This window comes from Taeniopygia guttata, chromosome 18, assembly GCF_048771995.1.
Source record: "Taeniopygia guttata chromosome 18, bTaeGut7.mat, whole genome shotgun sequence".
Lineage (NCBI taxonomy): Eukaryota > Metazoa > Chordata > Aves > Passeriformes > Estrildidae > Taeniopygia > Taeniopygia guttata.
This window is the reverse complement of record NC_133043.1, coordinates 8,778,165-8,800,266: the sequence shown is the minus strand read 5'-3', so window position 1 is coordinate 8,800,266 and position 22,102 is coordinate 8,778,165. Positions and strand designations below refer to the sequence as shown.

The 22,102-nt window shown below is 43.5% G+C and overlaps 1 protein-coding gene across 7 annotated transcripts in view; it reads left to right on the top strand.

Moving 5' to 3' along the window:
* Positions 1-6,168: 6,168 nt before the first annotated feature.
* The window catches only part of TMEM94 (transmembrane protein 94), a 49,282-nt gene continuing 33,348 nt past the window's right edge, over positions 6,169-22,102 (top strand). For 3 of the 7 annotated variants that reach the window (XM_041719880.2, XM_072937064.1, XM_030287256.4), the window contains exons 1-2: positions 14,255-14,382; positions 15,826-15,932. In XM_041719880.2, the coding sequence (XP_041575814.2) occupies positions 14,376-14,382; positions 15,826-15,932 (114 nt within the window). In that variant the 5' untranslated portion in view covers positions 14,255-14,375. Of the gene's footprint in view, positions 6,308-14,254; positions 14,383-15,825; positions 15,933-17,983; positions 18,216-22,102 lie in introns of those variants that run through there. The other 4 variants (XM_030287259.4, XM_012578620.5, XM_030287258.4 and 1 more) reach the window with 3 other exon arrangements.

Sequence of the window (22,102 nt, the reverse complement as noted above, 5' to 3'; positions counted from 1 at the left end):
AACATTGCCTGCTAACATTCTTATTATAAATGCTTAAGAAGCTTGATAAGGATTGGATTAAATTTGTGCTTTAAATCCTTGGGAAGTTCATTTTCTCATCCTTACAACATTGTCTTTAAGGTATTTTAAGTTATTCCCAGATTTGGGTTTTGGGGGAAGATGTGACTTCCTCCCATACTTCATGCAAAACATTGGAAAGGGTGGAGAAAAGGAGCATGAGGAGTTGAGATGTTACAAATGTTTCAGACATTCTTTCTGAGGATGCAGAAATGATTCATTCAGAAGTGACACCAAGATTGATGAAATTAGAGCTGGATTCCAAGATTGCTCAAGTCCCCAGTACTTGTTCCTAGAACAGTCCTACAGAATCTCATGTTTCATGTATGCCCTCAAGATGGGGATTCAGAAGTTCATAGTAAGTTTCTCTAAGTTAAATAACGTCTCAAAGAAGCTATAGGAGCTACTTTTAGCTGGACTTGAAAAGCCAGCTATGGCCAACAGCTGCCAGTTGAATGACAGCTACATTATGGGGCTGCAGCTGCCTGACTGTAAAAGGGCAGTCCTAGAAAATCAAACAAGCAACAAATTTCAGAAATAGCAGAGATTAGAGTGTTACAGAAAGATATTCCTGACTGGGGAATTGCTGAGATGTACTTGCTTGCAAACCAATCTATGTAGAATGTCCCCCAGTTTACAAACAAGTTAATACTTTATAGAAACACACAACTTATTGTGCAATACTTTGCAGCTTTGCTAAAGTAAAAGCCAAAAATCTTGACATAGCTGTGAGCAAGGGTGAAATAGGCAATAGAGACATTGTTTTGCCAAAGGTTCAATTTCTTTTTTTTTTTTTTTTTCAGTCTAGGAATAGCTTGAATTTTCTATGACAGTTGATGATAATAAAATATAATCCAAGATTAGCGCTGAGTATTTTAAGAAGGTAAGAAAAATTCTTATGTCTGACATTTCTTTTGCATACCTTTTTAAACTTCTCAGAGCAGTCTAGAGAAATAAATGTATGGGTTTTGCTATCAATAGATCAGAGGAATATTTGTTAAAATGGGTCAAGCAGCCACTAAAGGTTTAAAATTGCTTCTTGGAATAGTCGTATTAATGCCATGTTCCTAAGGCTGTTCTCCTCAGACATGAGGATCTGTCATCATCATGAACTACAATACACTGTTGACAATTTAAGGAACTTTGTGTTTGTTGCAATGGTTTTTTTTTTTAAGGCATCTGGCACAATAATTGTAATGAAATACATTTATAACATGCACCTTTCTTCCTCTGACGCATTTCCTGCTTTCAAAGAATTGTAGTGTTTTTTTTAAAAAAAACAAACCCTTGACTAGCTCAGCACATCTGAAGATGCTCCAAATTTCATGCTGTGATTCTGCATTGTATTGCTGCAGTTTGTATAGGGGAACACTCTGTGTGTTGTGTATAAGTTGTATCTAAGCAGCCTGATGTATGAAGCAGGACACAAAGCTTGCTCCCATGGCAAATCAGACATTCTGCCACAGGGAATGTGGAATAGATGCAGACAGGCCCCGATCAATTTTCTTCCCAGTTGAAAATTTACTGCCAGAAGACTGTTCTGACAGCTGTGGGGGGACTGCCTGGATATACACCTCTGTCTGAGATGTGCAGGGATACAGTGGGGAATGACAGGAATGTAGGCACAGCATGGAGGGAATGGGGAACGCTGGGAATGGGGCTGTTGAAATTTATTGCATGAATATTACCTTCTTGCCTTTTTCTTCCCACATCAACCCACATTAGCCTCATTGTGATAATCAAACCAGGGACATTAGCCATAAAATCCAAAACTATTCAATTTACTACATATTTGGGTCTGTCTTGGAACAAAGTTGCTTCAAACATGCCTGATGCAACCAAAGAGCAACAAATATCACCTACTCTAGGAAGATGCTAAATACCTTGAGAAAAACCTAGCACGGAGGTTCTAGTCTAAAGTCAGACCACAGACTGAAACAAAACTGCAGGTACCACATACAGACAGAACTGGCAACAAATTCACTTTTTTTGTCAGCTCCTCTTAAAATGGACACCAAGGAGGAGAGTCTACAAGACTTAACTGCTATTACTAGAGTTTCTCTAAAACCTCAAGATTTAGGTTTGTGGTCTATAGGATTTCCCCACATGCCCATATTTGGAACATCCTGTGATAGGACTAGCTGGGGAATCAGACAGCAAAGCTAAGGAAAAAACCCTATCCAAATGTATTTTCTGTGTCTGTTCTTCAGAGTAGGATAATTAATGAATCAGGTAACTGCTTTGCTGTATATTGGTGAGTTGGTCTCATTTTGATTTCCAGCTTTAAGTTAGTGCTAAAGGCAAGAATATCAAAGGAATGGAATAGATGTATGATAACAGATAATAGATGTGTATACATATAAATATATAGATATCCATATTCTGCAAACAGGGAAACAGAGCAGAGAGGGTTTGCCCAAAGCCATGCAATAAAGTAACGCCAGTGTTCAGCAGCATTAGGAACAGAATTGGCAGTTTTTAACTTCTGAGCCAGCTGAAAGCCTCATGCTCAGCCCTGACTTCTCACACACACCCTGAACTGTTATCACAACTGTCTCTGTAAATCTGCCCAAGTGCAATCAATAAGTGTTGCTGCTTGTGACCCAGACAGAACAGCTGATCTGCCAGAACAGCTTCACAATTTTACTCATTACAGATCTCAAGAGCACTTGTGAAGCAGTTTAATCACCATGTGAGACAAACAGGGGCTGTTCTGACTTTTATAGACAAAGAGATGAGAAAACCTTAGCTCAAAACTAGCAGAAAAAAGGTCCAAATCAAAACCACCAATGAGTCTTACACTCAAGCAGATTTCTTTCCATACCACCTGTGTTTCTATGGTCACAAAGAAGAAATGACAAGATTTACAAAGCTGACTGTGTAGGAAAAGCTGTTCTACCTGGGACCTGAAATAGCTGTCACTGACATTAAGAAATTAAACAATAAAAGCAGTTGGCTGAGGTCACCCAGAACTGCTTAAGCCCTGAAACAGATCCAACTATAGTGTGCCATCCCCCTTTCTCTAGTACGAAAGGACTTCTGCTTTCTTCCTACTCCCAATCCAGTCATCTGTCATTTTCAGGACAGCTTGGAATTGTCAGCTCAATTACTTCTCAGTTTGGAGAAAAACAAAGCAGATGCTGCTTATTACAAAAAGGTAGACTCTCTCTCTTTTGAGAAATATCTTGTCTCACTTATTTTTTACAATTAGACACAGAATTACATGCAAGTCCCTTATTTATTAAGCAATACACAGGAGCTGGGAAGTAATGTTAATTCAGCTAAAATGAAATACTATCTTCCCTTCAGCCTTGGTAAAGGTGGTGGTCAACTCAACTACTCCTTTTAATTTTTAGGACTCAGACAGCTTTTGTATCAATCTTCCCCTTTCAATTCCTTTTTCTACTACATACATTATAATTATAGTAATTTCTTAGCATCTGTCCTGAAATATGCAAAGGGGTGGGGGAATCAAACAGCCACTGCCAGTTCTAAACAATACAAAATATTCTCACTGATTTAATTATATTTAAATTCTTTTGCACGACTGTTCAGAAACTTTACTTGTCAAATACTAATTTAAATGCAACTTCAACACTTTGTCAGAGAGCTTACCTAAAAAAAAAAAAAAAAAAGGACAAAGAAAGGTTTGGTTTGGGTTTTTTTTTTCATACAATACCTGCTTTAAAGTGGTCCTAGTGAAATTTTCATGTCTGCTCTACCCGCAGCAGCCACGCTGGTGAGGACTGACTGAAAGGCACACGCAGGGAGGTCAAATAGTTCCCGTGGATGTGCAGGGCTCCACAAGCTGTTGCAGGCGGAAGCTCACGGCAAGCTGAGCGCTGTTGTGACCCCAGGAGGAGGCAGCAGATCCCTGCGCTGACATATGGGGAGCATGAAGTGAAGCTTTTGCAGACTACCCCCATAGGTTTGAATTATTTAATTTCTATAAGCTCACTTCCCACCAAAATTATATAGGAGGCCTTTACATGGTTTAACAACTCCAAGAAATATAAGAATGTGGAGAAAAAAAAAAAAACACTCAATGAATAGTTTTGATAGCTATTTAGAAAAAAGTACGGGAAGTGATCTTAATTTGCAGGCAAAATTGACTGATTTGTGGTTTTCTCCATATCAAAACAATACATTGCTATAAACATCCAGAATGAACATTACCTTGTTTACCATTCATTCATAATTCCACAATATTAAAAACCAGAGAGGATGATGACTTCAGCACTGTCCTGTAGACCAGGGCTTTACAACAAAGTTCTCAGGTCCAAAAATCACACCAGCTTAGTGCCTCTTGAGTGCTTCACAGCATTTGCCTCGAGTTTCCCTTTGTTGCCCACTGCTAAAATACATGGGTAAAGAGCTCTCTGGATACCTGCCCTGTTTCTGAATCTGTTGCAACACTGGCCAATTCAAGGGTGTTTCTGTTCCTCCAGCCTCCCCTGTAATAATGCATTTGGATCTTTCTCATTTATTCTCAGCGCTCTGCAAGCACGAGGTCCCTGAGGTGAGCAGTTAGATCAGCTTTACCAAGGAGGAAGTAAAAGCACCGACAGGTTAAAGGTGCAGCCTGCCTGCCCCTGTAAGTGAACATTTCACTGACAGAAACTCTACACACAGTGTACTTGTGAGTGAAAACACGACTTATTAGGGGCTTGTTTAAGATCCACAGGGAATCCGTGTCAGAGGCAAAATAACCTATATTCCAGATTTCTGTTCAAGATGTATCTTTACTCTGACCTTTTACTTAAAACCTTCAATTAATTTTATTGGGTAGAACACTCTAAAGAGGAACTAATGAGATGCTTGTGCAGCACTAAGCACAACTCATGATTTTGTGTTATTGCAATTGAAGTAGGACATTTATCTCCTTTCCTTTCCTTGTACCATCTCTAAACTACGCCATGAATTCTCCACATCTACCATTTTGTTTCCTTCTAAGTCACCAAAACCACTTTCAGCATCACTCAGGTGTTGTGGGGCTTTTTGTTAACTGATTCTAAGGAACTCTTCTGAGTAACAAGCTCAGAAATCCAGGAATTCTGTGACCTTGATTCTCCTCACTGAAATTTAAATTGTATTTTAAAGAGCTGAAATCACACCCGTAGAATCCTGCACTGTGTGCATCCAGGCACTGTCAAAGTAAACTGTCTCAAAGGAGTATGGAGAAGCTCTCAAAATGCTACATTCTTAAACTGCATCTGCACTGAAAACAATGCAGAGCTTAAGCTCTTTGTAAAAAATTGCAAACAAGTGCACCAGGCTTTGGCATTTGTTGTTTTGCAAGCTAGTCAAGATGAGTTTTGTAACAAAATAACGCACATGGGAACTGCCACATCGCAACTCGGGATAATACAAGCTCTGCAATGAATTACAGGAATAGGAAAGGAGTTGAAATTGATGGACATACATCTTTTCAATTTACTACAAATTCAAAAGTCAAGACCCAAATGTTTGCAGGCAGAGGCACAGCATTGAGGCATCTCTGTCCCTCACCTCTGATTTCCTTTCCAGATTCTGCAGAGGCTTAGATTTCATGTTAAGATTACAGGCTGGGTAGGTTTGTGTGCTCGTCCCTGCCATGGTTTCCTGTGCACCTGGCACCCTGCATCCGCCTTCACCTCATGGCTCCCGTGCCTGCCAGTCTGCTAGTTCTCTACGGCAAAGGTGGCTTTTCAGCGGGAGATCTGCAGGTGTCACCCTCCTCTTGCAGGTGCCACCTCCTCCTGCAGCGGGACAGTCCCGTAAAAGGGACTCACCTTCCCTCTCACACCCTTCCCTGGGGCACCCACCACGGCCTTTCATTGACGAGGGCATGGAGCCGCGGGCCACGGACCGCTCTCGGGCCCTCTCCATGCCCTCCCTCGTTCCCTTCACCCCAAAGTCACTCCACTGCCCCTCACCACCGTCCCCACGATGTCCCCCCAGCAGCCTCCGGGTGACGCTTGCCCTGGCTCTCCGCTCCGCCCGCCGCCCCCTCAGCCTCCCCTCACGGCTGGCCCCGACCAGCCGCCAGGGAGGGCGGCTGGCTTCGCGCGCCACCACGGCCCAGCCAATCAGCGTGCGGCGTGCGGGCGGCCGCGCGGGCTCGCACCAACCAGACGGCGGCTTCTTGCGGCGGCCTCGAAGCGCCCCCGCGGGCCCCCGGTGCCAGGGCGTCCCGCATGCCAGTGACCGAGATGGCGGCCCCGGCGGCGCGGCGGGCGAGCGGCCCCGCCGGCAGCGCCCGGCGCGGCGGGTGAGTACGGGCCGGGCGGCGGGGCAGGGCCGGGCCGGGCCGGGCCGAGCTGTGGCACTCTGGGGAGCGCGGCCGGGGTCTCCACCTCGGCTAGGGGCTGTCCGCCACGAGGTGGGAGGCCCGAGGCGGAGCCCGCGGCGGTCCTGCGGCCCCATTGCCCGCAGTTCGCCGGAGCGTTACCCAGCGGCTGAGGAGGGAGAGGAAATTAGAAAAGGACACACAAAAGGCAGTCTAAACTCATGATGGCAGCTTTCTCCCGCAACTTCGGGACAGGCTCGGGCTAGCGGCGCCACGGAGCATCCCCCGGGGCACCGGGCTCGGAGCCAGGCCAGGGGGTGCCCATCAGCCCTGGGCCAGATTGGGGTAGTTCCAGTTTCATACTCCGCATAAAGGTTTAGTGTCTCGTCCCAAATTCTGGCCTTCAGGAGGTTTTCCAGACTCCTTCCAGCCGGGATAGCAGCATTCACTCAGCCCGTTCTTTCATATTGCCTCACTACTGTGCCTGCTTCACCGCGGTGTTCTGATCTGCAGAAGTTCGTGGCACGCTTCGGTTTGTCCCAGACGTCCACATCTTTCATTTCTCAAAAGCTGTGTTCCATACAGTTCTTTCTATTTGTCCGTTTGGGAGCTTTTCCCTGTCAGGATAACAGAGGCTGTTATTGGTAAGGAAAAGCCTAACAAATCCCCTTTAAAAATGCCATTACATAAAGCATGAGAAGTTTGTCTTAGATGATACAATCTACCCAGAAGATAGAGAGAAAGGGAAAGCCCATAAACAGGAGTGGAGAGTGTTTTAGTTACACATTTAACACTGAGTTTTCACAGGAAATTTTGTGCCACAGAAGAGTTTCTTTAAGTTAGGCTTACCAGTCTTAAAAATTACAAAGATAATAGCAGAGACCATAAGCGCCCATCCGTCTTCCTGAGGCAGCTACCAAGGCATAGATATCTTCATGTTTTCTTAGAAAAGGAAGCTACTAAGGACTGCTTCTTTAAAATCCTATTATTTCCCCCAACAATTGTAGAATAAACTTCCTAGTTGAACAGACAGCTCACACACAGTGGGAAACAATGGAATAGTAGCACGTGAGCTCTATGAAACACTTTCAGTTACTTAGAAATGCAGGTTTCTGTGTAAACAAACTGCTACTCAACAGCTGCTGTACTGCATTAATCTACAGGGCTTGCTCAAATGTAGTAAAATTTGAATACCCTAGCAAGCAAGCTAAATTTATTTTCCAAGAAGCCTGCCTAATATAGGCATACATAGAAATAGCTACATGGTGCTGGTTTTGTGCAAGATATGCTTTATTCTTTAGAGAAGTGGTTTATATTTTCTGTCTTTTAGTCAATCTTATTGGAAAAAAAAACCCATAATATTCTTTTTAACCATGACCTTTTAAACAAACACCTTGCCAACATTTTTTATCTGATGAGAGGATTAAGATATTAGTGCTTCTAGCCTCGGTCGCCAAGCAAATCAATATTGGTGCTGCAGGTGGAAGCAAGAAAACAAGCCTTTGTCCTCTAATCTTCACAGTACAGCTCTGTTTACATCTTGATCTGTCAGAGCCCTACCCAAATTAGGTGCTGGAAGCCACTGCAAACATTCAGACCAACCTGCCCCAGCAGAGACACAACCCTGAGAAGGTGTGGGTTGGGAGGGTTTATATCCCCCCATGGCTGGTTGGGACTGGCCAGGAGCAGAATCAGGGGCCACGAGGGATTGGCCAAAAGGGTTGGGTTGGCAAAAAAGAATGACCTGCTTGGGCAGCATTGTCCTGCACACCCTGAGAGCAGGGTTTGCTTTGGATTGGTTGGGAGATCTGTGATAGTGTATGTGTTTGAACATTAAATAGTGCGCTGTGGATCTCTGCAATGCTCTTGAGTGAACACTGGGGGAAGGTATAGGTTGGATATTAGGAAAAAATTTTTCACCGAAAGAATAATAAAGTACTGGAATTGTCTTCCCAGGGAGGTGGTGGAGTCACCATCTCTGGATGTGTTTAAAAAAAGATTGGACATGGCACTCAGTGCTATAGTCTAGTTGAGGTATTAGGGCATAGGTTGGACTTGACGATCTTAGAGGTCTCTTCCAACCTCATTATTCTGTGATTCTGTGATTGTTCATGAGCTGCAGAGAGCTCCTGTTTTCCTTTCACAGTAGAGCAAGGCAGCTCACTGCCCTACTTCTAGACATGGCTCATCCTACATGTGTTCATCATAAAACTTTTGTGGGGCTTGTGAGAACAGCAAAATACACAATCTGTGAAGTGCCTTTCCTAGGTAAGGGCTGTGCTGTGCTTGGAATGGGTGTTTGAGCTGGGTCTGAATGGCCTTCATGTGCTGAGTCTGCTCTGGGAAACTCCCAGAAAACAGCTTCCCATTGGCACTGTGTTTATCAAATATCTCAGAATGGCAAACACTGGTGTAAGAATGCTTTTTAACCTGTATTTACCATAAACTATGAATACAACACCTTTATTTATAATCTAGAATTATGAGGAAAAGGTGCACTTTTGTCTGAGTCAATGTATACCAGCAAAAATTGATTTGTTGAAAGGTCCTATAAATACAGCACAAGCTTTTTAACTCTTTTGTGCCATTTTCTTTCTGTGGTTTTCTAACATTTCAGAATTATTTAATTTTAAATGGAGGTAGTTATATAATCTTGGTTACATTATCCTGATGATGAATGACAGGTGTCACTTTTGCAATGAATTCTTCCATAGATTTGCTATAAAAATTTATTTTCAAGACATTTTGCCACAACATCTTGTCTCTGCAGAAGCTGTAGGGGCCCTTCCACCTTTCAGAATTTTGTCTTTTGTTGCATTTTTCACTTTGATACAGACTCTCTACATGCTGTGACTTTCTATGGCAGGCACTACCTGAAGCACAAAAAGTAAAGCAATCCTTTAGTTCCCAAACACTCTTTTTTCTTTTTAACCAAGTAAGGACAAAGGAACACAGCAAATAGTTCTCAGATTTACAATACCTTAATTTGAAATAGTATCAGCCCCTGTGGAAACAGTAAGGTAGATTAAACTAGCTTTATAATTATTTTGATCATACTTGTTTTGATAATTGCTTCTGAGCTCACCAAAATAAAACTAAAACAAAAATAAAAGTGTTCTTTCACTTGTGGAACACCTTGTTTTGTCAATCTTAGTCTCGTAAATAAAGCAAAGGTCTGACTTAAAAGTGTGCCAAAGCAATTCCCTACTCCTCTTCCCCCTCTTTGTTGCTCAGGTTTCATTTTGAGCAATGACTCTTCTTTGAAACAGTCCAATGTGCAAGTCCTGAATGTGCTGTAGAAAGTAGGAAACAGTCAGATATTTTTTATTGGAAAACTCAGCAAGAAAGGTTTAAACAAAAAGTAATTTCACCTCCAAGAGACACAGTTGTCAATGGATGACAGACTCTATATTCATTTCAAGTCTAATCCTGTTTGTGATTCAGTGCAGAATAGACCTCTCTCTGATTCCTGTCATTTAGGAAGGGAAGCAGAGACTGTGTGAAATCAGCTCCTGATTCTTCACAGTCAGGTTCAAATGAGATATGTGACCACTACTGAGTTGATAATACTTAGCACATATACGACACTATTTCAGAGGATCTCACTTCACAGATACTAATAAATTTACTTCAGTCTCCCTCTGAAGCAGATATGCATATTCCTATCTGCAGTCTGAGGTTATTGAGACAGAGAATGTTTAGCTGGCCCAAATTCTGACAAGTCTTTTTTCACAGGCAGATACTGAAGCCAAGAAGTGTGTCTGCCAGCTCCCTTGCTGTAATTATTCCATGCTCTCAGTGGGTCTCAAAGCAATTGACAGTATCACTTGATGCACCTTTGGAAGGCCACATATCAGCAAATGTGCCCATGTTGCAAATTATCAGGCAGACATCAGCTCCTCATGAAGAGGAAGACCGTATGGTTCTGTGGATATCAAAACAATCAGCTCAAATCAAAGCCATTTTCTCCAAGGCAGCTGCTTTTTTTGGTTATTATCTGTTCCCCCGTGTTTCTATTCTTGGTTGACAGATCAGCTTCTGTTCTTGAGGAATTCACTTTTGGCAGCAAGAAATGTTCACACTCCACATCATTTTTCATAGATTAATATTTGTTGGGAATTTTCAGTAAATAACATGAAAGCATCAGTGATTGAACACTTTAAGGAAAACAGTATCATTAGGTTGATTTATTTTTCTCCCTAAAGACAGCAGCTTCTGAAACACATTTTTCTTTTCAACTGTCTATAGGTTCTATAATTACTTGATCATTCTTTTTGCTAGTTGCTTTATAGGTTTGGTAGGTAATGTATCATGCTGTACAGTTTTTTATTAAAATTCAACACTGCTGTCTCATACTGATGGTTAAGTGATTTGAAATCCTTGGAAAATCTGAGCCATAGTATTTTTACCTATATAAATACACTGGCTGCATAAGACATTGTTATTCAAGAGATGATCTGGTAAAGAAAAGGGTGAATGGACCCTTGCAAAGTTCTGCTGTCCAGAGGGATGTTTCAAACACATGTTGATACTCAGATTGGGCTGCAAGACTTGCTCTTTGTTCAGGGCACTTCCAGACTGAAACAAGTTGCAGGGGGATATGGATGTATTTTCCAATTTAAAAAGGGTATCAGACACACATGGCAGCCCAGGCACAGAACTCACTCAATTGTGTAAAATATAGGAATTCTGAGGTGGGTTGCAGACCTCTCCCCACAGCTGTGGGGTAACCATTGCCTGGGTTTGGCATACCCAGACAATTGCCTTGCAGTTAGCATTGGATTATTTGGTGAACCCTATCCCGGGTTTCAGTCTTGCCCAATGATTTGGAAATATTTTTCAGGCTGAATGCAACATGATGACACTTGAACACCACATCCAGCCATTCCCAAGTTTCACAAACTGCTCTAGGCTTGAAAATCCTGAGGAGAATGCAGTATGCTGGGAAAGTGGAAGGGGTAAACTGGCTGTGTTGGGAGCATGTGGTGTCTGATTAGAGCAGCCACAGCTTCAGGCATCTCTGATTGTCTGCTGCTGAATATTTGACACCCTCCAACAAGTCCCAGCAAAGCAGTCCCACTTCATTTCTGTCCTGCAGAGTGTAACATGTCGACGTGACTAATTGCCTGGGCAGACAGAAGGGAGATAAGAACAGGGAGGACAGAAGGAAGCAGATATTCCAGTATGGAATACCAGGGCACAAAACTAGGATGGGTCCAGAGTTTGGAGTGTCCCTGCATCAGGGTAGGGGTGGAGGTGGGAATTGCAGGAGTCCCTGAGGAGTTTGGGAGGGGAGCACACAAAGATCTTGCAGTCAGGAGTGAGTGGATGCACAACTCTGCATATTTGCAGGCTGCCCCCAGAATATGTTAAGTTGCTGGAGCCCCAATGTGTAAACCTATTTCCCAAATGTTTGCAAAACCTCTGTAATGCATGGGAGGTGTTTAGTTGGAATGACAAAATTATTACAGTTTTATTTTAATAGATTCTGCATTTAAAAGACAGCATGCAAATTGCATCTTCAATGGCTCCAGTGCCAGTCCAGGTGCAGAGATTGAGGAAGGTTGATTTTTCATCCTAACCTGTTTTTGTTATTGGCTTCAGTTACCCCAATACTAAGACATCCTAACCTATCTAGGGTTAGCTGTGTTTGGAATTTTTGGTTCTAAATGAAAAACCTTTTTAAAAGTTGGAAAATTAAACATTCTCCTTGCTCTGTGTATGCAGATTTGCACAGGAAAGACTTGCCTTCTTGCTTTCTCTGTGTGAAATGTCTACAGTCTACGACTGCTGGTACCTTAAATTTCCGATGTGAGAAAAACTTAACTGTTTCTGGGCTGGTCAGTGTGTTCAAATTTTGGAGAAGCCCTGAACATCTATGATGATGAAGCAGTGCTTTGTACACCAGTGATTATTTTCACAAGCTCTTGTTATGTTGTCCATTACAGCTTTTGAATTTCTCTAAACAGGAAATATTCACTCTTTCCAGCCTATCCTTTGTATTTTTAATACCCTTGGAATGTTTCCTGCTTCCTAGCACTGAAGGACTCCAGGGTGGTGTTCCTAAGCATGCAGATGATGTGCTGTGAACTTTAGGGAATGGCGTGTTTTGCATTCAGGATCACATTTCAGTTTGCTGCCAGAACCAGAATGTCACTGAGGGCAGTGCAGAAATCCTGCCTCCTGCCCAGCTCAATCTCCTGCCCTCTAGCCATAGACACCCACCCCTGCTGGATGCTTTTGAAATCCAGATCCAGAGAGAAATTCAGGCTCTTAGTTTTGTTTGAACAAGTGAGAGCATCAGTAGATCAACTAATAAATCTTATCTTGGAGGGGACTAAAAAGAAGGATCATGGATTTATCTTAGTCCTTTTATTGTTAGTGACCATTTTCTCCTTATCATCTTGTCTTGCCTTCCCTTATACAGGAATCACTCTCAAATTAAAGGCAAGATACTAAGGCTCTAAACTGCTGTGTGCAAACACACAAAAGTACTTTTTCCTCTTTCCCACTCCCAGCCCTTTGCTGGGAGCTCTTTGTCAGCTTCACTCCAGTAACTTTGTCTGATCTTCTCTTTATAGTTGCTAATTGGCCTGGCAGGGATATGAAGTGACTGAAAATAACTTTATTCCCTCATTGTGTGCACATTGAAAGGGTCACAGAACAGAAAAGTAGAGCAGAGTCCAGACTAGTGGCTCATGCTGACCAGCCTGGCAGCCAAAAATGGCACTTGAAGGTGCTGGTTGTGGTTCTTCAGGCAGGCCTTTGATAACCAGCACTCTGAATATTGAATGTCTGCTCCTTCTCCCCCAGAATGCAGATGCAGGATTGCCTGCAGGAGTGAAAATACTGTTACCTAACTGCAGAGTGGGACAGAGTGGCTTTCTGAGTAAGCTTTTGGATGCCTTTTGTTTTCCTTGAAGTTAGACAGCATTGTCAGAGCTGTGGTGTAGGTGACTGCCACAAGGATGGAATCTCCAGAATCCTTCTTTGAAGAAGGTAGAGTTGTATAAACAAGGGTGGTAAATCTCAGCTGGCAAAGGCCAGTCCCATTCTATTTAGTAGGTGGGTGGGTGGTTTGGGTTGATTTGCATATCTAGCTGCTTCCTTTTTTGTTTGGATTTAGGAGAAGGATATATCCAAGCCCTGAACTTCTGTGTGATATTAAAAAATAGAACCAGGAATTATTGACCAACAGAAAGACTTTCCCAAGACAATCATAGCATAATCTTATAGTATCATGTTGTGTTTATATGTAAGAGAGACCTCTGGAGCAATGTACACCAGAAAAGACATTTGTGCCATGGGAAGTAGAGGATAGTGAGTTAGAAGGATATAAATTCTAAAGCTCCTAAATTCTGTTAGAGTTCCACTTTTGCTGAGGAGAGAAAAGGCCTAGATCCATAGTCATCTTGCAACGTTTTTAGGAGTTCTGCTCTACTTACTGGTGATCAGATTCATGCTCTGCCCAGCAGCACAGCCTTGTCAAAGGTTGGATGGGATATTCAGCAAATGGAAGAGTCATTATTGCTGGCTCAGTTGTAGACTAGCTGGACAAAGCTCCTGGTAGATAAGAGTAATGAGACAATTCGCTGTGGGTGACAGCTTGCTCCAACACCTCGTGGAATCCAAGCTTTGTCAGCCTTTTTTTGGAGGCTTGCCCAAAAGCCTGTCAGGACTACAGTAATGCTCTTACTCTGCACTGCAGGGAACTTAATTTGTCTCTGGATGTCAGATTTTGGGGAGAGTTAAGCTAACAATTTCTGAGTTATGGGATGGGTTGATGCACTATGAGAAGGACTTTCATCTCCCTAGTTCTCCTTCTTTTAAAGAACAATCCTGTAATTTGAATTTTGTGAATTTCATCACTTTCTTATCCTAAAGGAAGCAATGTGTGAGACTTGATTGCTTACTCTTCTATTTCTGCAGATGGTGATGTGGTAAATGTAGCCAAGCTCCTCTCTACCTAGGAGACTTTCTCCCCTGAGGAGCGGTCCCCTTTTGCTGGACATGCTTACAGAAACTGCACAGCCATGGACCTCAAGGAGAAATGTCAGGTAGGTTTGCTGATAACAGTCACACTGAACTAAAGTGTTGAGTCCTTTTAAATGTCTTTATTATTTTGGGTCAAGATTCACCTGGTGGCATTATTATATAGTGGTATAATCCATGGTTAGTTTTGAAGTTGAGAGTTGTGTCACCTTCACATCCCTGTGTCAGCAGGGAAACCCTTTGCAGGGTGGGACTGAGGCACCACAGTGGAACAGCACAGGTGGGGTGTCCTCTGTCACACCTGTAGTGTCTTTTGAGATCTAAGCTGGGCCTCCATTCCCATGGACCCTCAACTTGGCTTTACTTAAAAGGCTGAATTCACGGAAAGATTTTTTAAATAAATGAGGGCAATGAAATCGTCTGAGTCCAGTTTTGCTGATGGTAACTTGGGGTCTCAGCCAGCTCTGGTGAGAGAACAGTCTTGGCTTTTCCCTCTGGTGCCCCGTTCCCCACCACACCTGAGCTTTTGTTGGCTGTCTCTGTTTTCTCCATGCATCCCTTCCTTCCTGTTTTGTTTGCAGCAGTGAGAAATGGTTTTGTTCATTAGTGCAAAATACCTGTTAGGGATTCACCTAGACCAAAAGATACTACAGCAGTGTAAGGTCAGTTTTTCACATCAGCTGTGACACTTACCTGCTCAGCTGCTTCTTTGCTGGGTTTCTGCTCTGAGCTGTGCTAGACAAGGAAGGCCTGGGCTGACTCCTGCCCCAACCTTTTGGTTCTGGAGTGCTCAAAGGGCATGTTTGACCTATGTAGTTTTATATCAAATTGCTTTATTACCGTGGAGTTAATATTCCAATGAAGACAATTATCTACTTGTTCTCTTGTTAATGACATCATGGGCTAATCTGGTATTGATCATTTTAAGAGATGATGCAATTACCACTGTGTGGAGGGGTATGTTCTGCGTAGGATCTGAGAGCACCGAAGAGAGCAGGGCATAGTGGGGACACTTTCACTGTAGGTCACTATATTTGGCTCACCTTTCTCATATGACATTCTCCATTGTACAGTGCAGGAAGATCATATCAAATTGCTGGACAGGCAGCAGCATGGACAGTATTGTAACAGACCTTTAAAAGGCCTCCTAGAAAAGTATCCTGACAAGGAGGTTACAGGGGGAATCATGGTGTTCTTAAGTCCTAACCTCCTCTCCTGACTTCTTGAAATTTTTTCTCCCTCCTTTCTGAATGGGTATTAAAACTGAAGGTGAGAGATCACCACAGTCTTTTAAAGAGGAATGAAAAAAAACCCCACAGATACATAAAACTGCATTTTACAACTTACTTTGTTTGGATTCTGAGGAAAGACCATGATTTTATACTTGTTAGCAGACCCCAAGCAGGGGGCCTGGAACTAGATGATCTTTAAGGTCCCTTTCAATCCAAACCATTCTGTAATTATTATTTGGTGCTAAGGAGTTTGCTCTTTTTTTTTTAATACTGCAGATCCTTGTTCCACCCCATCTAAGGTGGAATCCATCTTCCTTCCCAAAGTGAAGAGCTTGGACACATACACAGTGATAAGGGAGCAAACCTGCTTTGTGACCTCAGCAGTAAGTTTGATGTGCTAGGTTTATTTTAAAATGCTAAAAATAAAATGAACCCACGTGAAAACATCAGTCCCAAATCTGGCTGAAAGCAATCTCTGTAATATATGTGTGTGATGGAGAGTTAGTACTCCTGGAGCAGGAGATGTGTTCAGAGCACTGCTGCAGCACAGACATCTGTCACTCAACTGAGAGACTTGTCCTCTGGCTCCAGTTGGCTGGTAAGTTCCCATGTCAGGAATGGCTGAGGATCAGAGTTTGTCAGGTGTAATGTAGGCTGCCTTCCAGTTTTTGCCAGAAGCCAGACACCACAGAGAAAGGCAGAGAGTATTCTTTTTAAATGGAATGTGCTGATATATTGTTTTTTCTCCTCCACCTCTGACTTTTTAATTTTCTATGTATTTCTGGAGTAAGTTTAATCCTTCTGAAAGGTTCCAGAATCTCTGCTCCAAGACCTCTCAGCACGTACCAAGAAAGCAACACTGATTACCACAGGAGAGTGGGAGGCTTCTGAGTTTGGGTTGCTTTAGACAGAGGCTGGGTTTGCAGCCACACAACTAATAAAAATTATTGACATCATTCATTCCACAGTTACCCATGACAACTGAGCTGTATTGTCCCAGTGTAGTTGCTGCAGCCTGGATACAGCACTGTGCTTCCTGGCCAGAGCTTGGAAACAGGTTCAGGGAGCCAGTGCTGTGCTCCACATTGCTCCAGCTCCAGCACTGTTGGTCCTTGTTCCAGGTTGCCTAACAACAGCTACAGTCCTACCTTTGGACTGAAAAGTAGCCCAAGTCCTTTGCCACTTCTCATCCTGCCAGTGGCTATGTCTGTGTTTGTTCCCTGCTGTTCTCTAAAAGCTCAGCTCTCCTTCCAAGGGCTTTTTCACAAACTGATCCTTTTTCCAGGTGTCTCTCATTTATGCTGCAGGTTTTAACCAGACCCTGTGTTGAATTTATTGTGAATATTGAGGCCACTTAATCTCTGCCCTTCTGGCTTAAAATGCAGAATATGGGCTGTGCCTAATGAGGCAACCTCAGAAAAGGAAAGGCAAGGAAGTGAAGAGCTTGTCCAGGTAGGGTAGATGAGTCCTGACATCTGTATATGGTCTTCAGAGCTGCACAATATGCTGAGACTGGAAGTCTTAGCAGTGCCTGTCCTGTTTGGTACCAGGCAGCTGTAATCCTTGGCAAGCTATTGAGGTGGTGTTTGGCTGGGCCAGTTCTTTACCCCTTTCTGTGTGGAATGAAAGCAGTTGTTTTAGTGATTGCTCTGCAGAACTAGGAAGCCCCAGACAGAATTAGGACAGCTCTGAAGTAGGAGCTAAATAAAAACTTACTTATAAAGGTGCATCCCTGCAACAGATTATAATGAGAGAGAAGGCTCGTTCCTTCTTCACCTTTCTATTCCCTTGTTTTTCCACCCAGCCCTGCCCTGTCTACACTTATCCTTTGCCTCCTGTTTACCATGCCCAGGTAAATGTGGAGCCATGCCCAGGAATGGCTATGGTTAATTTATGTGCACCTTTTAGTTCAGATTGTGTGGCTCAGGATGAATATGGGATCCTGAGAGGGGCTTTTGCAGCATTCTTTATCAAAAAGAGAAGAGGGAGAGAACACTTCAGATGGGACCTCTAACCATCTCAACTTGTTTAAATAACAAATACTTATATTTTTGAATTGAGCTTGAATCCAAAGCTGTGGAGTCATCTGTGGGGCAGTTAGTATTCCAGGGTCTCTTCATCTCAATTTTTCCATGCCTACTCAGGTGTTCCTTCCCGTAGTGTATTTTATAGCACTTTGTCCTACCTAATTTGCCATCTGCTTTTGCACAGACCCCTGTCTGTCAGCATCATTCCTTCCTGTGCATGCATATGGAAGTGAGCCCAGGGAGCCTCACTGTGTCGGCTCCATCTGATGAATGAACTATTCTCAGAGACATCTGGTGCTATCCTGGGCAAACTTTCTTCCCTCTCTGCTTTTTTCTCCCCCTATTTCCATCCCTCATCCTCCCTCATCCCCCACCCCCATCCGCCGCCTCCTTGCTGGATCTGCAGTGTGACTGGAAGCAGGCTGAATTAATCAGCAGACTGGTGCTTCACTCTGCTGCTTCTGTCTCATTCTCTGCAGCGCTGGGCTCTGCACAATCTTGCTCCCTCTCCCTCTTTGCTCTGTCATTTTTGGAGAGCAGCAGCACTGCAAGTTGCTGGGGAAGTGGTGCAGGAATTTAGCCCAGATGCTCTTCAAACAGGCTGATCTCTGGATCCCCCACCAAGGCAAATGTCGCAAAGTAAGTTCCTCTCCCTTAACATTTAATTTCAAAATGGCTTTCCCTGTCTCCCTCTCCAGTCTGCATCCTGCCTGATGTGATGGGGCATGAAGAGCTTTGAGGTTTTGGGGGAAGGAGGTTATGGCAGGACATGAAACAGAGAGTGATGATTTAGCTAGGGAATAGCTTGTTTTTGGCAGTGATGGGGAAAAGAAACTGTTTTAAACTGCAGTTTTAACCCCAGGACCAATAGGAAGATCCACACAGGATTTTAGCTGCTGTCTCCTGCTCTGCTGCCCCTCTGCTTCATGGTTTAAATTTGTCTGTTGCTTCTATAGGCTTTGATCTGTAACTGTTGAACCTCCTTATCCCTGTGGGATCCGTCCGGCAGTGTACCTGCCAGGCTGGATCATCACTTTGGTCCCCAAAGTCTTCAGCTGAAGAAGTGGGGATGGGAAGGAAACTATCAAGGGGATGAAAGATGTACTGAAGTTGTGTGGATTTCTGAGCATTGCTGGCCTCTGGAGGGGGGGCATTAGCATTCCTTGGAGGGAGGTCTGCACTGGCATAAAGCTCTGCTCTGTGTTGAAGCCAGGATAAATACAGACTCCTAGCTGCTCTCTGAACTGACTTGGAGGAGTAATGCAACTGGCTAAATTACAGTAATTAAAGCTTTAAAATTGTGTAGTGCTTCAAAACACGGCATAAATCCTGCCTCCTCCTGCCAGCAGCCTGGTGGGACAGGTAACTGTGGTTGGGGATTTGTTGCTCCAAACAGGATTGAAGGGACGGACAGAGGAATGTACAATTCCAAATCGGGCTGTTTCCACAGGAACATCTGCCTCTTTCCCTGCTGCTGGGGAGAAGCAAAGTGCTGGGCTTTGCCTTACCTGTGTAGAGAGGTTGATTGTGCCTGTTGGCATCTTTACTCCGTGCTTTACAGAGAGTATAAAATGTGGATGCTGTTGCATGGATTAAAATGGACCCTGTGCACAGCAAAGTGCATCAGTGATTCAGGCTGGCGAGTGCTGCTTTGGCCACATCTCAGAGCTCTGTGCTCCTGCAGCTCTGTCTTTTTGCAGGGGGAATCTGCAGGCCCTGTTAGTGAACCTCAAAGCATCCACACTAGAGCCCCTGCAGGCACCCGGTTACCCAACTGGGGGGTTCTTTTGTCCAGGGGCAGCGGGAGGTCTGGGCTGCCTTTCATCCTGGCTGCATGGGGCAGGGAGGAGACAGTTGCTGCCTACTGCTCGCTCCATTAACTTGGGCACTGCTGTGCTGAAGACTCTGCTTGTTTCACTTGATTTGAGACCACCAACAGCTAAAGCTGAGGCTGCCAAGCTAATGTCAGGTGCATCCAAACCAAGTTTAATAGCCGTGTTTCTCATGCCTTCTTGTGCTTTTCCCAGCATGTCCAGGTTTAAAGGCAGTGGTTCCCACAGAGCATGGTCTGCTTGGTGGAGCTGCCTGAATTGTGCAGATATCAACATACTTTTTCTTTTTCCTGAGCTTTCCAGTAGCGTTCATGTGGGCTGGTGAATGTTATAATCTTCACAATTACAACAGTTGGTGGGGAGTTGGTAGCCCCATCAAAGAATGAGAAACTAAGGCACAGGGGAGTATCTGATTTTCCCACTGTCATGCAGAAACCAGTGGTAGAAGGAATTGGAGAATCCAGCTGTCCTGACTGTCCAGAGTCTTAATCAAAAGTTCATCCCATGGACTAGGAGTGTGTCAGGGGGGATGATCAATGTAGCCTGGGTCATTAGAGAAACATTCTTGCCTGGACTCAGGGAGTCTGATCTCTTAGAAATGTAACCAGGAAAGCACCAAGACTGAAAGCAAGACTGGGACCAAGGATGGGGTAATAAAGGGAAGTTTCTGCCGTGACTGACTGATGGATTGGCCCTGCTGTTTCCATCTGTGTCACTCTGTAGCAGGGATGAGCCATTTCAGCAGTCTCTGCGCTGTCAGCAGCTGCAGGTGTATAGGAGCTGTAGCATCCTGATGGGTGATTTGCTTTAGAACAAGAAAAAATCACTCTCTAGCACTAGGCTGCTGTATGAAATGCTATCTGAAGAAAGTGTGTGTTTGTCATGTATTTGATATTTGTCATCCTCTCTGATCAGACCCAGAACCCCACTTTGTGCTATATTGTGGCTTACCCTAAACAAGAATCCAACGTACAATAATAAATGCAAATGTATTTGGTACTCCTTATTTTGTGTTTCTGAACCTGTGAATAATGCTTACATTTCAGGAGGTGTAATCCTTGAAGTAGATTAATCACCTGCAAAGTGTCATTGTTAAATTAAAAACTGCCTTCTTTTTCTGCTAAGGAATGCAAAATAGCTGTCAGGAAAAGGAAGAACATTTTGCTGCCCAGTTTCCCACCTCCAACTGTTCAGATCTAAAAAGCAATTGAGTAAAGGTGTTATAAAAGGAGCCTAGTAAATGCAGCCTGGAAAGAGGGAAACAGTCTGCAGGGGTTTTCAACCACTCTGAATCAGAGGGATGGATCTGCAGTCTATGAGAATTGAAACTTGAAGCAAATATTTTGTATTCTGTTCACTTATTTACTTAAACAGTCTTTGTAAAGGCAGTTACACTCAAGCGTACAGCAGTCTTCATGAGAATCCCTTATTCTGCAAGGGACTGAATCCACAGAGGATGGAGGATGATTCAACCCACTTTGGAAAGCAGGGAATATTTGTGTTCCTGTATTATTAAAAAAATATTTGGCACATATTACATCAACATTTGCTGGTACAACAAATAAATATGCTACTATGGATGTGTAATGGCTATGAGAATATATAAGAGGACTTAAATATAATATTTTGTGTCCATTTCTCTGTACACATTCTGGGATCTAATTCTTTGTTTCTCTGGAAAGAAGCTGCAAGACCTCTGTCTTTCATCAGGTAGCAGAGAGTGTGAGATGGCTGATAAACTTCTAAGGTAATTTTAAATGGTTCTATGTGTAAAAGAACAAGATTGGAATTTTAGGAAGAGAGCTCAGTGGTGAATTTGTATGAGGATGGAGGTGGGCTGCAGGAAGCAGACATGGGTAGGTGGTGTTGCTCGGGAACAACTTCATGTTGTGGGAGAAAAAATCAGAAAATAACCACATTTTTCCTACCTATCAGCCTGAAAATGCTCCTGCAACCCCTGAGGAAGGCAAGGAAAACCTATTTGCCATGAGCCAGGCAAGGCTATGGATTTAAATAAACTCCTGGGTATTTGACAACTTATTTACCCCTGTCAAACTGTGGAGGGTCAACTGAAAGGACAAGGCAAAGAAAAGTCTATAGATTCTGTGACTCCTCAACTCGTGCCTCTGAGCTGCTTCTTGTTTCCTTCCTGAAGAGCCAAACCAACCCCTAACCCTGGGCATTTGCAAGACCTGTCTCAGGTTCCCTTTTCCTAATGTTTTCAGGCAAGCTAAGAAGTAATTTAACATGTATAATATTTACTATGAGTGGAGAAATTCACACATCTTTTTGTGTTCCATCTAGTCCACACTTCAGCACATTCATTGCCTTTAGAAAATAAAATCACATGCACATAGGAAATGTCCTGCACTGTTTTTCCTCTAACAGCCATCCCATAGATCACAACTCTGGAGAACCGTGATACCACCCCAAAGCAGAAGGTTGCAATCATCCCCTTTTTACCTGGCTCCAGCAATGAGGCTGGGATGGCCAGGGCAGGGGTCAGCTCCAGAGGAGCCCTTAGTGCACTTAAAAGCTCCTGTGCTCTCCAGGGCAAAGGAAGAAGCAACTGCACATTTTGTGCTTAGGACTTTTTGCCTTTAGACACAGGCAAAAAGAAAGTACAGCCTTTTAAAATGCCTTCTGATACCCATCAGGGGTTTGCTTTCACTGTAAACTGGAATTTACTGCCTG